This window comes from Sturnus vulgaris, chromosome 9, assembly GCF_052056855.1.
Source record: "Sturnus vulgaris isolate bStuVul1 chromosome 9, bStuVul1.hap1, whole genome shotgun sequence".
In the NCBI taxonomy this organism is placed as follows: domain Eukaryota; kingdom Metazoa; phylum Chordata; class Aves; order Passeriformes; family Sturnidae; genus Sturnus; species Sturnus vulgaris.
The window spans coordinates 14,329,942-14,344,888 of record NC_142251.1 but is presented as its reverse complement, the minus strand read 5'-3'; the positions used below and the strand labels follow the sequence as shown (position 1 = coordinate 14,344,888).

Here is a 14,947-nt window from a genome sequence, read left to right as displayed (position 1 = left end):
GGTGAGATAAATTTTCAGCCTACTGGACCTCTTTTGGATATGCGATACCACTGCAGTAGAGCTCTACTTCCAAAGTGAACTACTGAAAAATTCTACAGTGCTTGTGGTCTTCAGGATTTGCCACTGCAAATTCTAAAGGAGAAGCCATTCTTTTTTTAAAATAGATTAAGTATCTTTCATTTGAACCCTCTCCTTGAGACAGACAAGCAGCTGGCCCAATTAATTAATAGAGCAGATTAAACTTTTAATTGTTTAGAATTTGTGTGATTAGTTGTACTTTCACAGTGTACTTCTGGACCATTTATATTTTTTCATTTTGTTAGCAGATTGTCATCCTCTTTGGTATCTCCATCACGGTCCGGGCATTTCTTATTTTGTGTTGGCATGTTGGAGCCCATATTCACTTATCCTTGGGCAGTGTTTGCAGGTCTCAATCCCCAGCCTCATTCAAGATTGCATTGCCTGCTAGTGCCAGAGCGCTTCCATTCATGCTTTGATGCCTGACCTATATATTTCATCACCCAAATAATTTGTGTGGAGATGGGGCAAAACAAATTGGCACTTTTAACCCATATTTGCTGCCTCTCTGTATTGTGGTGAGCTTTGATTGTGAGAAACACTTTTGTAATGCTAATTAACTTGCTTCATAGTATTTACTATCTCTAATCATCATTTCTATCCGGTAGAACGCTTATTGTCTGTTTTGCCTGTGAGGCTTTGTCTAAATGATGAAAAAGGATCCTTTTAAAATTGTGTGCTGACATCTTGTGAAATACTCCTTAACATGGTTTTCCATCTTTAAAGTCAGCTAATAGAATTGGAAAGACATTAAGACTGTGTCTTCACAACAACGTGTTAAAGGTATTTTTTATCGCATTAGCTATCTTAAATTTAAAAAGTACCCTTTTATCATCATGATGTACTCTGAGAGTTTAATGAGACAGTGCTAATATGGATTTTTCTATTCACATTAACTTTATATCAAATACAAATTACTGAAAGATTAAAAGCAGTCTCTTACCATCTGATGTTAAAAATGGGCTACTCGCTTAAATTAACACTAGTAAGAAATCATACTCTCTTTTTCATTGAGAACGCTCCACCACAGAAATGATCTTGATGTGCAGAACAATTACTTTGGGTGATAGAGCTTAGGTCATGCTTCCTAAAAATGATGTGAATAAAATTAATTACAGAACAGATAAGAACTGCTTATAATTTAGCACTGTATTCTGAATGGAACTCTGTTCATAATTATTTTTGCAACTAAGAATAATATAATATATATTACTGCTAGAATAACATTAAAATTGATAAACTGTGACTTACTAAGAAGAAATCATTTGTGCATGATAAAGTGTTAGTTTATCCTTTGGGCAAGAAAAGAGCAAGTACACTGCCATTTTTGGAGTCTGCTGAGATCTGACTGCTTTAAACGTAAGGGAACAAAATGTAAAATAAATCATTTACAGTTGGGAATTACAGACATATTATTATAGGAATTATAAATAAAAGTGTATTTGAAAATATTTGCTATCTTATTTTTTCAGCCACATTAACATATATCGAATACCAAAGTATTTTTTGTGCTTGAAAATATTTATCACTCACTTAATAAAAATATCTGTAACTATTGTAGTTGTTGCAGGATACAAAGATTAGAAGTGCCTGAAAATTTTGAATTTCACTCTTGAAAAATGTTAAAAGTAAACTGACTTGGTTTTGCAAATGTGAAAATGCAAATGTATGTGAAAGTAAAGAAAGAGGATCAGAAACACTTCTAACCTAGTGTGTCTTGTTTCAAAGAAGAACCCCAAATCCTCCAGAGATGGTCGTCTGCAGACACTACAGGGGTTCACATCAGTGCTGGTGTAAAAAGCACCAATACTTTAAACAAAACTCTAGACAGCTGAAGACATTGTCAGATCCCTTACTGACTAAAGTAGGAGAAAAGTGTCCTTTTTGATACTTCCTGAAATCTTGGCCCTGTTATATATTGCCAACTTATGGCAATAAAAATTGTTGAAGTGAGGAACTGAAAGAGTGCTTTTTATGACTAATATCTTTCATTATGTTGAATTTAAATTCAAAGTCTGTTATCTCAATTTCAAATTTATACTTTAAATTGTGGGTATCATAAATATGGAATATATGTTTGTTTATTCTATTTCAAACAAACTTTCATTTAAACTGTTTTTCTTGGATTTCTTGACAACTCTTAAGTAATGGTGATGCATTAATGTATGTGATATATATTAGTTCTGTATTAGATAACACGTCTATGCACTTTAATAATATATTTTATGTCACTCTAGAAATTTTTTTTTGTCAAGCAAACATCTTTGTAATGTGATTTAATGGCACACTTGAAATGTTTTCCTCTGCTTCGTGCTGGCTTTTAGAGTGAGTCTTTGCTGCAACAGAAAACAAAAGAGCAAGAAGTTGCTTTGACAAAAGAGACTCTTCTCCTTATGAATGACTTGAGAGTCAAGTTCCCAGGAAAAACAAATGAAGAATCTGAATTAATTATAGAAGATGTAAGTATCTATAAATAAGAAAGAAAAGCGGGTTAGACACTGTTTAGGTTACTGAAAAGAAGGAAAGTAAAAAGCTCAATCTATGATTCATTAGCTCCTGTGGCCCTAAAACTTCCAGAACTCAGGATAACTCAAAAGAATTTGAAAGCTTGAAGCTTTGCATGCTTTCTGACCTTAAAAGAGCAGCACTGAAAACATTCCTCCGTCCTAATAAAATATATGAGAAATAATCAGGAGGGTAGGAAAATCCAGTTTTTCATTGTAGAGAAAGTTCAAACTTTTAAGTAAGCCAAGAAGAATGTTACAATTCATATTTCATCTGATATTGTTAAAACAGATCCTGACCTGTTCAACTTGCTCTCAAGCAGGCATACTAGAGAACTCAGAATGGTGTGCTGCAGGCAGAATGGAGGTTTGAGGGTCATAAAGAACACCAGTCATGTGCTTTTGGGCTCTTGTAGTCTACTAAATTAACCTTTCTCACATCTAATGTTTTCCTGAGACTTGTAGTTTAGTATCAAGACATGTGAAACAATGCAGAACTAAAGGTCAATTAAACCCTAATACTTAATATATATAAGCCGAAATTGCATGCTGTCTAAATACCTTGTAAATATTTAATGCAAAGAAGCTAACAGGATGGAAAAGAAAAAAATAAAGATAGATGTTCTCAGTTTAGAAGAAAAATGAAAGTATTCAAATTAACACCTGTGCTCTGATGTAGTGAGCACAGTCCCTGATGTTAAAATTCATCTGATTTATTGTCTGGGCGGGAATGTCCTGAGCTCTGTGAGCTTCCAGAATGCTGATTATGTTTCTAGTAATTTCTGCAGCTATCTTGGAGTGGGAAGGAATTTTTCTGTAATGATGGTTGATTTGGTGGTGGAGGAAGAGAGTATTCACAGGCAGCAGACTGGGTTTGCAAGGCAGAACCGCCGTGCCCATTAATCGCGGTCCCTGATGCGCGCAGTTCTGTGCCAGCCCGGGGAGCCCCACACCTTCCTGTGCCACAGCCCTGACAATTCGGCTGGCCACAACCGGTTCCTGGTGGGAAATAGTTCATCGGGCAGGAAAACGAGTGCTGGTGAGACAGAACTTGTTGAAGGTCTGGAGTAGAGTAGGAAGTTAAAATAACAAAATGAGAATAAAAATGTATATTCCATCCTGAGCTATTTTGGTGTCACTTATTTTGTGAAAGCAGAGTGTTGCAATTCACATATGATTATTAATAGAAAAGATGATTTCCAGGTATGTTTAGTGTCCCATATGCAGCAAAACCTATCACTATTTAAATAGATCAGCAGTTATACATTATTGAACTTACCACTCTCAAAAAATCTGAGCTGAGTCAGTCAAGACAACTTTCTAACTGCTTTATAGGGTATGATTGTCAGATTTATGTAGAAAAGAGGGTAGTATTGAACTGAAGCATCACACAGATTTTTGAAAATGTTGCCCCACATAATTTGCAAATAATTTGCTATTTCTTTTAGAGAAAACTCACTGCGGTCTTTAAGATGCACACATTTTTAAGGTTATGAGCGCATGTGAATGAAAGACCAGCTTTCAGTTGTTTTCATGTATATTTTTTATCTTGTGTTTTACAATTACCACAGATTATGGATAATTGGAAGTATCATAAAACAAAAGTGTCATCCTATTGGTTGGTAAAACTGGATTCAGCAAAGCAACGAAAAGTAAGTGACATAATTAATTTTCAGAAGGTCATCTAAAGCAGATGCATAGCAGTGTTTCTACTGGTGTTTAGCAGTAGCTGGGAGTGACTTGAGATGCCAAAATACTGGCTGTTGGTACTAACATAGATTTGCATTAATTCTATTATAGGACATTTTGTTGCTCCATATTTGAAGAAGCATGATTTTTCTGGATTATAATTTAAAAATTTCTCAAAAAAAATGCTGGAAAAAAAGCAATCAAATAAATGATTAGTGCTTAAATACCCAAGTTCTAGCTAACATTCTTAGAAGGCTCTTCACTCGGCAGGGTTGATTGATAAGGGCTTCACCAGTCAGCAGTTTCAGACCCAGCATATTAAAACTCCATTAGAAGAGTGATACTGTACTTGACTGTTCGAGTGTTTGACCCACAGTATTAGAATAGATAATGTTGAATAAAAAATGGACCTACCAAGCAAAGAATTTTCTCCTTTAAGTGTTATTTCAGAAAGCCTCCAACAGAGGGTGGTTCTGCCCTTTATTTGACTGACAGTCATGTTAAACCAAGGGCACATGTGCAAAGTCAGGATGACAGATTGATGTGCCAGGTTGTTACTGCACAATCTGAAATGTGGACTTTTTGCTCTTCTTGTGAGGACATCTTTTACAACTTCAGGAGACTTATAATTCCTGAAGCACTAGAGAGCCCTTCATCTTTGCTTGCACTGGAAATGATTTGCCTTTTTTTAAAACTGCTTTTAACCTCAATCCCTTGAAGCAATCAGATAGTTATTCTTAGAAGGGTAGTTTATAAAAACGGATTAACTTTGACAATGACATTGCAGCTGAGAACTGCCAAATGTCTTTTGTTGATTTGAAAGAAGTATGTTTTATATTCCAATGAGGTGGGTGAAGGAGAAATGAGCAAGGTGGAGAATATTTATGCAAGTAAGGAATCTGTCTCAAAGGTACCTTTTGCAACTTTGTGAAATACAAAACAGAATCTCAGTCCCCTTCACTCTTACTTACTGGAAAATTCTAACACACAAGAAGAAAATACCTGGGCAATGTACTAGATTTTACAATGTTCATCCTTGACAACTGTATTTGCTTAACACTTATTCAACATGATATAGAAAAATTAAACTTACTCATATTCTTAGTGTGTAATATTCTGGCATTACAGCGTGCATACAGGAGGCATTCAGAAGTTAATTGAGAGTAAACCAATTAAGTAAATTAATGTTAAAAGAAATTTAACTTCTAAAACTTTCAATAAAAAGAGATTTTTTGTATGGGAGGAGTTATGACTGCTTCATGTTGCATCATTTTACATAATTTCTTTAAGTGTTTTGATGGTTACCAGAGGGTTTTGTATATGCCCTTTCATAACATCTTGTTCTGTTATACCTAGATAATTTGTTTTGTTAAAGTAAATGATGTAAATTAAACAGAAAGATGAAGGCAAGCTAGGGAAATTAACTTAGAAAAATGAAGATGTAGGTTTCATGAAGTTCCAGCCTTTGTGCAAGGCCTTGTCTCTTTTCTTAAATGGATGGGTTTTTTTGCCATATTTGCAAATTAAGGACAACTAACCAGCACATTTCCTGCTCTGGCATATTGGCAATATCAGCACAGTAAAAACAGCAAGAAAGATTTTTTTTCCAGAGTACGTGGCAGTCTGTGGATTACTCTAAGATGTTCAGTTCTTAGTTTTCTTGAACTCCAGTAAAAGTTTTCTTTACTACAGTAAAAGGAAAAGCTCTACACTGGCGTCATTGTTATTAGCTTGTCTTTTGGGCCAGTGAGAGAGTCTATACGGAGGGGAATTGTTCTTTTTCACACAGGGAGATATTATTAGTCAGTGTAACATTGAAAAGTCATGTAGGGCTGATCTTTATGTGCTTTAGGGACTAAGTTGTTTCAGATGTGTGTTTGACCACAGATACCAGCCATGTGTGTGGGAATGCCTTGGACAGGTGAGACACAAGGCAAAAGGCTTGAGAAGCATGAAGGCTAATGCTGTTAAGGAAGTATCTGAAAGTCTGGGCCTGTTCTACAGGCATGGGACAGTCCAAAACCTGGCTTTAGCTCCTGCTGTCACCAGAAAAGATCAGCACCCTTAGATTTTAATATCTTACTCTTTCTATCTGACTCTTTGGAGGCCACGGGTGTGGGTTTTAGTGCGTTAGACACCTGCATTCATAAAGATTCCCAACAGAGAGGACAGTATTGTGTTTACTTTGGGTTATTTTGTGCATGGAATTACTGCAAGACCTGTCCATGCAGATTAATCCCAGGTCTTCAAAAAGAGTTTAAATAGCATGGGAAAAAATAATATTTCTTCAAGGCTCTCATTATTAGGTATCTATAGATTTTCTGCCCATTAGGCATACTACAGAGCTTCCTTGTGCCATTGCAAGCATTTTGTTTATTTAAGCTTTGTTTCCTTCATTGTCAGACAATTTATAAACAACAGTTTTTTATGTAGGACCTAAAAATTGCAATTCCACAGCATTCTTCCATACTTTACTGTTCTACTAAATCTCTTTTACCTTTTGAGAACCACAATTCACCATGTGAATCAGTTTGTCCTACATGTCTGAAAGTTTCCAGGGAAAGCATTGTACCTTCTAATTTATAAAATCTCATACCAAATTAGAAAATACCTCCATCTGTTTACCACCCACTTGAGTCTGGCTGGTTTTTTGGAAGATGCTGTTATGCAAAAAAGGCAGAGAGAGTATTTCCTTTAAAGGAAATTTCATGGATTTAACTGGCTTTTTTGTTGATAGTTTACATGCACTGTAGGCTTTTTATGGGGCCTAAATACTACTTTGGTCACAAAACTATTCCCAGGCTTATCAATAGTATCTAAACAGACAGAATCCAAGACACTCTGGAATGTGATTCTCTCCAGGGATTATGGAGGGAACAGAGATAACTGAGTTAGAATATCCAGATATTTAAAAGCAGGCACAATGTATCCCACCTTCCCTCCACGCCCCAGTTCAGTGGGATGTGCAAAGGTGTATCCAGGACTCTGCTAAGTTGGATGGGCATCTGTTTAGCACTGTACTGAATGCAGCTCAGCCTTTATGCTCTTGCATTTAAATGTAGTCTGTATGTAATAAATCCATGGCGTGTCTATAAATGTTTCTATTGTAAATATCTTGCTGATTATTTTCTTACTTACTGATTTCACTGCACTGTCTCCTGCCAGGTACACTCCTGTGGTTTGATCCAGGGTAACACTGAGCTTAAACTGATGTTAAACTGAAGGCAATTTGTACTTTTCCAGGACATTTTAGTTCTTTATAAAATAGATGGTATTTTACAAGAGAGTGGGAAAAGAAGATATACAATACCTGGGTTAATTAAGCTGCTTCTAGTCTTTATTTGTGTCCATTTTGTTTCTTTTTACCCTTTCTGTCATTTAAACGAGCTAGTATTGAACAGACTGAAAAAAACAGAAATTAACTTTTTGGTAATAAAAATAAAATACTTTGATTTGGCTCTGCAAAATGTTACTAACAGAAAGAACATATAATAAAAGTTGGGTGATGAATGTGCAGAAATGAACCCCAGACCTCTGTAGGAATGTACAGGCATGCAGTCATATGTACAGGGATAGCTGTCTGGATGTGTGCAGGGCATCAGCCATCCGTGGGGTTTTGGTTTTGCAAAATGTCTTTGATTTACTTGGAATGCTCTTTGCCAGGTTTTGGATATAGTCAGGACAAGTGTCCGTGCAGTTCTGCGCCATGTCTGGAAAGCTCCAGACATTGAAAATTTACATCTCTACCGTCTTTTTAACCGTGTATTTAATCGCTTACTTTGGAGCCATGGTCAAGGCCTATGGAACTGTTTCTGTAATTCAGGGTAAGCTGAATTTTCTATTCTTTTTCTTCATAACTTCACATTTACAATCAATGCTGGCCTACTTTGTTGCTCATTTTCATTCACAAGAACGATGTAATACATTGAACTTGTTTAAAACACCTTAAGATATATAGTAGAATTAAATCTAGCAAGCAAGGCCAACCTTTTCAGGAATGGAATCAAATATTTAGTAATGTATTTACAAATGTTTTACAAATAATCTAAGGAAAAAATCTAATATTCAAAATATTTCAGCCTTAAATCAACTCTTTTACTGGATGGTGCATGATTTTAAGGCCAAACCACTGAGTCAAACATGGACTTGGCATCAACAGAAATCATTGTATCTATTTGCACTCCAGACTCATAAGGAGACTTCAGTCACAAGTGCAGCTGACATCTCATGCCAGATGCAATGTCACTTCTATGATTACACACGCAAGGCTTTTTCTCTTGTTCCTCTGTTGTTAAATCTGATACAAAGCAGTAAAGATCCTAGATTGCAATTTGTGACAGAGACCATGAGTTTGTTTCTTTTTCTATAATAGGAGCTCTTGGGAAAGCATATTCAGTAAAGGATCAGAGGCAGTGACTCCTGAGCAACTCCAGTGTTGCCAACGAATAGTACAGCTTTGTAAACACTGCCTGCTGGTAGTTTACAAACTGTCATCAGATTCAAGAGGATCCCCAACTGGGATGAGCCACCACTGGGATGATACAAGGTATAAATTTGAATATTTTCCTCCTCATTTATACATATAAAGTACTTGAACAGGTTTTAATCCATGCTGCTACCACTAAACTTTTCTTTAAGTTTGGTTCTCTCTGTAATTCAGAAAAAACCCAGCAAACTCCCCAGCATTTCCCTTGATCCTCACTTTCAGTCATTCTAATCTCACTAGCCCAGTCATGAAGTGCTACCAAAAGAAAACTTGACATACACATCTAGTAGGAAAGTACACTTATTGAACTCTTGATTGCCTACTGCCTAATTAGCTGCAGCAAAGGCTTTCCATAAAGTGAACTGAAAATCTCCTTTCTTCCCCTTCTCAGATCCCTCAAAGTCACTGTTTCCAGATTTGCATTCCTAGAGGTACCCTAACATGTCAGATACTTCTGGCTTCACATTCGCAGTGGAATGCTATAGGGGCACAGCTCCAGCCAAGGGTCAGGTAAGTGCCATCTGATTTACTGTATTGCACAGTTTTGCAAAGTTGATTTCCAAAACCTATAATTCAAAGTTTTATTATTCCATCTTCTGGAGCATAAATATATTTTCAAACCTTGCAAAACAGCATCATATAGTAAAATAATTATTTGGCACTAACCTGATTCTCCATTGGCTGGTTTAGTTCCCCAACTGGATACAATAGGGGTTATAATATTATCAGTATAGGGATTACTGAGACTGCTCCAACTGTGGCATTCAACAGTTAAACAGTCATAGATAGAGAATTAAATGTCAGTTTTAAATTATTTAGGATCCAAATTCTATCCCATTTTAATTATTGTGCATATAAAATTACAAATGCTTTGTTTATATAAAATATCTTACATATATTGTTACATAGAAGGGATTTGTGAGTTAAGTATTATTTGAAAAACAATTTTTTGATATATTATCTGTTAAACTTATTTTATGACTTAATTGCTTTCTTGATATATCTCAGATTAGTTATTTGATACACTGGACCCATGTGTTATTGGCATGTGGATCTTAAGACACTCTAACACAATTTAAAGCTAACCAGAAACTAAATTTGTTTGATCACAGCAAAAGTAGAAGAATGTTAGCCACAAATCAGTCATATTCAATATTAACATCTACTGAGTTACAGCAGGAGTATGGTAAAGTCATTTGGATTAGCTAAGACTAGAAAATGTCAATGTTTTTATTGCCTTTACTATTAATACTACAGAAAATTTTACATCATGACCAACCACTAACTTTTCAAACTGATCAGATTACTTTAATGTACTCAAGCTTGCATTTGGAATGCAATGAAAGGGATGGTCCAAGAGAACTTTCTCATCTCCAGTTTCTTGTATTTCATGTTGAATGGAAGTTCTTCATAAATTTCATAGGCTTAGAGGAATCTAAGCCCTCTATATCCTAAATATCAGTAATGGACTGTCAGGACAACTCTGATTGATTAAAGTTACAGTTTTTATATTAGTATCCATAAGTGTTTCATCTAGAAATGAATGCAGCAATATGCCATTTAACCATGATATTCTGAATTTGTGAAATAAAATACACATATGGAAATAAATTCTCTTGTCCATTACAGCCCACAATTGTAAGGTAAGGGTAATTGTAAGGGTAATGAACTACTTTTCTAGAAATGGGAGAGCCACAGTACCAATTCACTTTTCACTTAGGTTTCTGCTTTTAATCAATCTCCACTACTAATCATAGCTTTCCTGACTCTCCATAAAATAGTGTGGTGCAATAAAATATTAGAGTATAATGTAATAAATGTACGAGAAGTCAATTTTTTCATGACTTTTTAAAATCTAAGTTGAAGAACTTTGTTTTTTCTGAGAACAAACCAATTTTTAATTTTATTCGTGTTTAAGAGACAAAAGCTTGTGAAACTAAAGCTTTCACAGTTTACCAATAGCTCTTTAGCTGGGAAAATTTATTTGTACAGAGAGATAAAAAGATAATGAAAACTGCCACAGAGTACTTCAATAACTTCTCAAATTTTTTTTCAATTCTATCTCTCAACGGTAAATACACTAAGTAAATAAAACAATAGGACTGCTCAAAAACTATACCAAAGTCTCCAAAAATTAGCTAAAATCAAACTGTGTAAAAAGTCATAAATGAACATGTGTCAAAAAAAAACCCAAACAAAAACCAAACAATCTACCACTAGGTCCTTACAGCTTGCTAAATGATGTTATCTATTACATGGCATATTCCCTGGAAGTATTAGAGGTTTTAGTGTATAATCAAGCAAAGGCAGGACTCGGTCTGGTGACATAGTGAACTGTCAAGCTCACCAACAACCCGTTCTAAATCAGACTATTTTTTCACAAATTCTTTTTAAAATATATTGTGGATAAAGTTCTTCTCAAGCTTAAACAAAGCACATGTGTTCACTTCCGTATACAGATTGTGTCTCCTTGACACAGTGCCACTGTTTGTATCCATGAGATCAGTCTGATCAGTCTTTTAACTTGTTTGTTATTAATCAGTATGATTCAGTAGAATTGCACAACAATTTTTAAGCAATAATTTATACAATGTGTTGTGTTAATCCATCCCAACATTGACATAATTAATTGTGAAATTCTGATTTAGTATGGATGTTATTTTTGCACACTTAATTGACTTCTACAATTAACTTTTAGGTAATCACAGCATGAAAATATTTAAGAATTAATATTAGGCATATGATAAAAGACTGTTTGGATTATTAGATGAAATACAAGCTATAGAATTTCCTGTATTTAAAAGGTAAATAGTCACTGATGTGAATTACTAGGTTGTAGGATCATTTCTTCCTTTACTAGAGTAGTGATGATAACATGTCTATGCATAGAGCATTAGAGCTGGAAACCAAAGCTGAAAATCTTTTTTTGTCTCTAATCAGTTGTTTTTTTCATGATCCAATGTTTTATAAGATGGTTAACGTCATTTGCAATTTTTGCCCAGTTTAAATTAAACAGGATTCTGTTGTTTACACAGGATTCCATTGTTTATTTATTTCGTGGCTTGGAACATAAAGGACTGGAAAGATGTTTGATCCTCATACAACAGAGTTTAGATTCCGTTTCTGAGTTAGTTTGTGCCCTTTGTTAGTTTGCCCTCTGTGTTTCATAAACAGCATTTACTGTACTGAGTTTCCTGCACACACCAGTTATTAAGTCTGGCACATTAACAACTAATTCTTTTGCTCTTGAATGTTGCTTTGTCTGTAAACTTTGCTGTATTTTTCATATCCTTTCTAGGTATTTATTGCCAAGACCTACACTGTTCATCCTGAAATCATCCTCATCCAAACTTAGCTGCAGTTCATCTGGAATGCCTCGCCCTAACATTTTGCTCACACACAGATACAGTCACTTGTGAAGTAAAGGAAAATTGCTGTTTGTAAATAATAGCACTCAATTTCTTTTTTTTTACTTGTGATGGAGCTAAACATAAGCACTGTTATATATTTCCTACCATCATATTATAATAAAATTTAGCTGAAAACATACTCTAAAAGCATAGCTTTTCTGGGAACATAATAAACCTTGTTAAGTTGTTTACACACACATGTGAATGTGTAGATCTTGCTAGGTTTATAAGTAATTCCTTCCTACTAGAAATGTTATTTTTGCTGCAGAATATATAAAATGGAATTGTTCTTGAAGATTCTATTACAGTATTACATTATTTTGTAAGTACAACACTTTGACTTGAAAATTATTTATTGTAAACTATATTATTTATTGTCTCAAATGTAATTTATCCTTTAACAAAGCAGATAATTTAAAAAAATCTAGTAAAACAGTAAAACTGTAAGAGTTATCAAAAATAATCTGATCAGTTCATGGACATGTTTAAAATAAACCCCAAAACTCTGTAAGCCAAACCTAAAGCAGACATATTTCTCCTCAGAAATGACAAGATCTGTTTAATACTGCTATTTTTCTTAAAGGACATGATATAGTATCTTTTAGCCAAAGCAAAGGCATCTGGTACACAAACAGTAAAATATCAGTTTAGGTATTCACTTCCTAATTGGATTCTTGTAATAAAATGGAAGCCAATGTTTGTTTCCAGGTTTTCATTCACGTTACCTATATCCTGTGCCTTTAGGTTTCCTTTGGGAGCAAGCAGTCATCCTCAGCTCCACATGCATGCATAGTGCATAGTTTTTCTGTTACACTGCATAAGTGGTAAAGCAGACATTTTTAGGAAATACTGCAGCTCTAACGTATTATTTCAAACTTAAACTAATTGGTTTGTTGTAGTTTTTAGCATGCAATCCAGTACCTACTGTAGAATGTATCTTTGCAATGGACAGTATTTTCTAGATTGCTGACACCTTTAAATGCTGGAAATCTAATTCATTAGAAAGCTCTCATTCAGATCTAGATTCCTGAGGCTGGCTGAACAGCACAAAACCAAAATGAGCCAGAGCAGGAACCTAGTATTAACAGGATTTGTAGCCTGAAACATCATTCGGGTTTTGATACATAAAGCCATTCATCCCACTCAGCATTGTGCCATGTGAGCCTTATTCATTAGAGAAATAATTATTAAACAAATCAGTTAATCTAGATTTAAAAATAATTAAGTTTTTTAACTGAGTAAAGAAGAGAATAGTTATTATTTACCAAAGACTCATGTACTTATGAATCATTTAACCCTGAAACGTGTTTGTAAATTATCAATGTATTTCAGGTATATTTAAAAATAATTTGGGGGCTAATTATCCTCAGGAGCAAATATGTTAGTGTTTTTTGATATCCAGCAATTTAAAACAAATTTAAGGGACTTAAGAGATTTGAGACTGAAGTTGTATGGAAATGATTTTTAAAGAACTTTTAGTCCTAGGATATATGAAAACTGGGAATTTGATTGAGATTTTTGATGCCTGTGCTGTAGTGCCTCAGCTCTAGAATTGCAGAATATATAACAAGAATATTTGTAAACAAATAAAAAACCCTCTTGAGATTACCAGATCAAAGCAGTCTTTTGGTCTGGTAAAGTCTTTTTAATTTTTGTGGTAATACTAATTCCATAATATAGTATGTTCACATTAATTGTATATCTCTTTTGGTCCATACAGTGACTATTAAAGCATACTCTGGTTATCTGTAACACCTAATAAAAGCTGTACATTTTCTCTTCTTGGAAGAGGCTTCCATTGTATTCTACTTTTTGCCATAAAATCAGCTTCCAGCTTAGCTTGCCAGACTTGAACAGAGCTTTAGGATACGAGGTTCACATGTCTTCTTTTTCTTTCTTTTTATTTTTTTGACTTCACTATGATTTCTATTTTCGAGTACCAGTGTTGGGTCAGGTCAGTCTCTACAGAATACTCTGCCAAAAGAAAGAGGGCTACTAACCATACCTATGGACAAATCTAGAAAAAAATATATATTTAGCATGTACAAAAGTGGACCAGATGGTGGTTTACATCTGACATGACTTAATGTATGTATTTCTGATAACCTTTCCTAAAGTGGTCATGTGTTCCTAATAATGTGTGAATCAATACCTTCAATAAACACCGTGCTACACTTTGCTGCAGCTCCTCAGAAGCAGTGTGTGCTCTGCGGGCCAGTTATGGGCTGCACCTGTAGCCCAGCTCCACGAGGTGCCATAGGTGGAAGCAGTTACCCCTTTGCTCTGCAAAACAGCAGCAATTTGCTTTGTGGTCACACCAGTGCTCCCAGTAAGTCTCAATTAGTGGCCTTGAGCTCCTGCTGTGGCAGCACCTGCAGCCTTTTGAGCAGCGGGTCCGCAGGGCTCATCCCGTGCCACGCAGGCTCTGCCTGGGGAGCGCAAACCATCCAGCGTGGAGCTGGGGGCAGCGCCAAGGGACCCGGCTCTGCGCTCAGGTGCCCTGGGAGCTGCGATGGGAAGCACAGAACGCGGATAGATGTTACCAGCAGTGATCTTTACCCAGTTAAGACACGACTGAAACGAGGTAATGGTTCTGTAGTGGTGTATCGCAGCACGCCCCGGCCCGCCCGGCGCGGGGACAGAGAGCAGCGGGGCAGCGCCGAGCTCCTCGCTTTTCAATAGCGGGACCGCCGGAACCCCGCTGGCGGTCGGTCAAAAACATCGCCCGTTTTTGGTTTTATTCCCCCCGACACGGTTTTCACCTCCGAGAGCGGCTGGCA

General features: G+C 35.8%; 1 protein-coding gene across 8 annotated transcripts in view; it reads left to right on the top strand.

The window, feature by feature from the left end:
* TTLL7 (tubulin tyrosine ligase like 7) overlaps positions 1-14,351 on the top strand; it is a 63,308-nt gene extending 48,957 nt beyond the window's left edge. For 4 of the 8 annotated variants that reach the window (XM_088169889.1, XM_088169891.1, XM_088169892.1 and 1 more), the window contains 6 exons: positions 805-861; positions 2,403-2,537; positions 4,154-4,234; positions 7,935-8,095; positions 8,644-8,817; positions 12,056-14,351. In XM_088169889.1, the coding sequence (XP_088026015.1) occupies positions 805-861; positions 2,403-2,537; positions 4,154-4,234; positions 7,935-8,095; positions 8,644-8,817; positions 12,056-12,176 (729 nt within the window). In that variant the 3' untranslated portion in view covers positions 12,177-14,351. Of the gene's footprint in view, positions 1-326; positions 862-2,402; positions 2,538-4,153; positions 4,235-7,934; positions 8,096-8,643; positions 8,818-9,148; positions 9,268-12,055 lie in introns of those variants that run through there. The other 4 variants (XM_088169893.1, XM_014883392.2, XR_015805393.1 and 1 more) reach the window with 3 other exon arrangements.
* Positions 14,352-14,947: the final 596 nt, after the last annotated feature.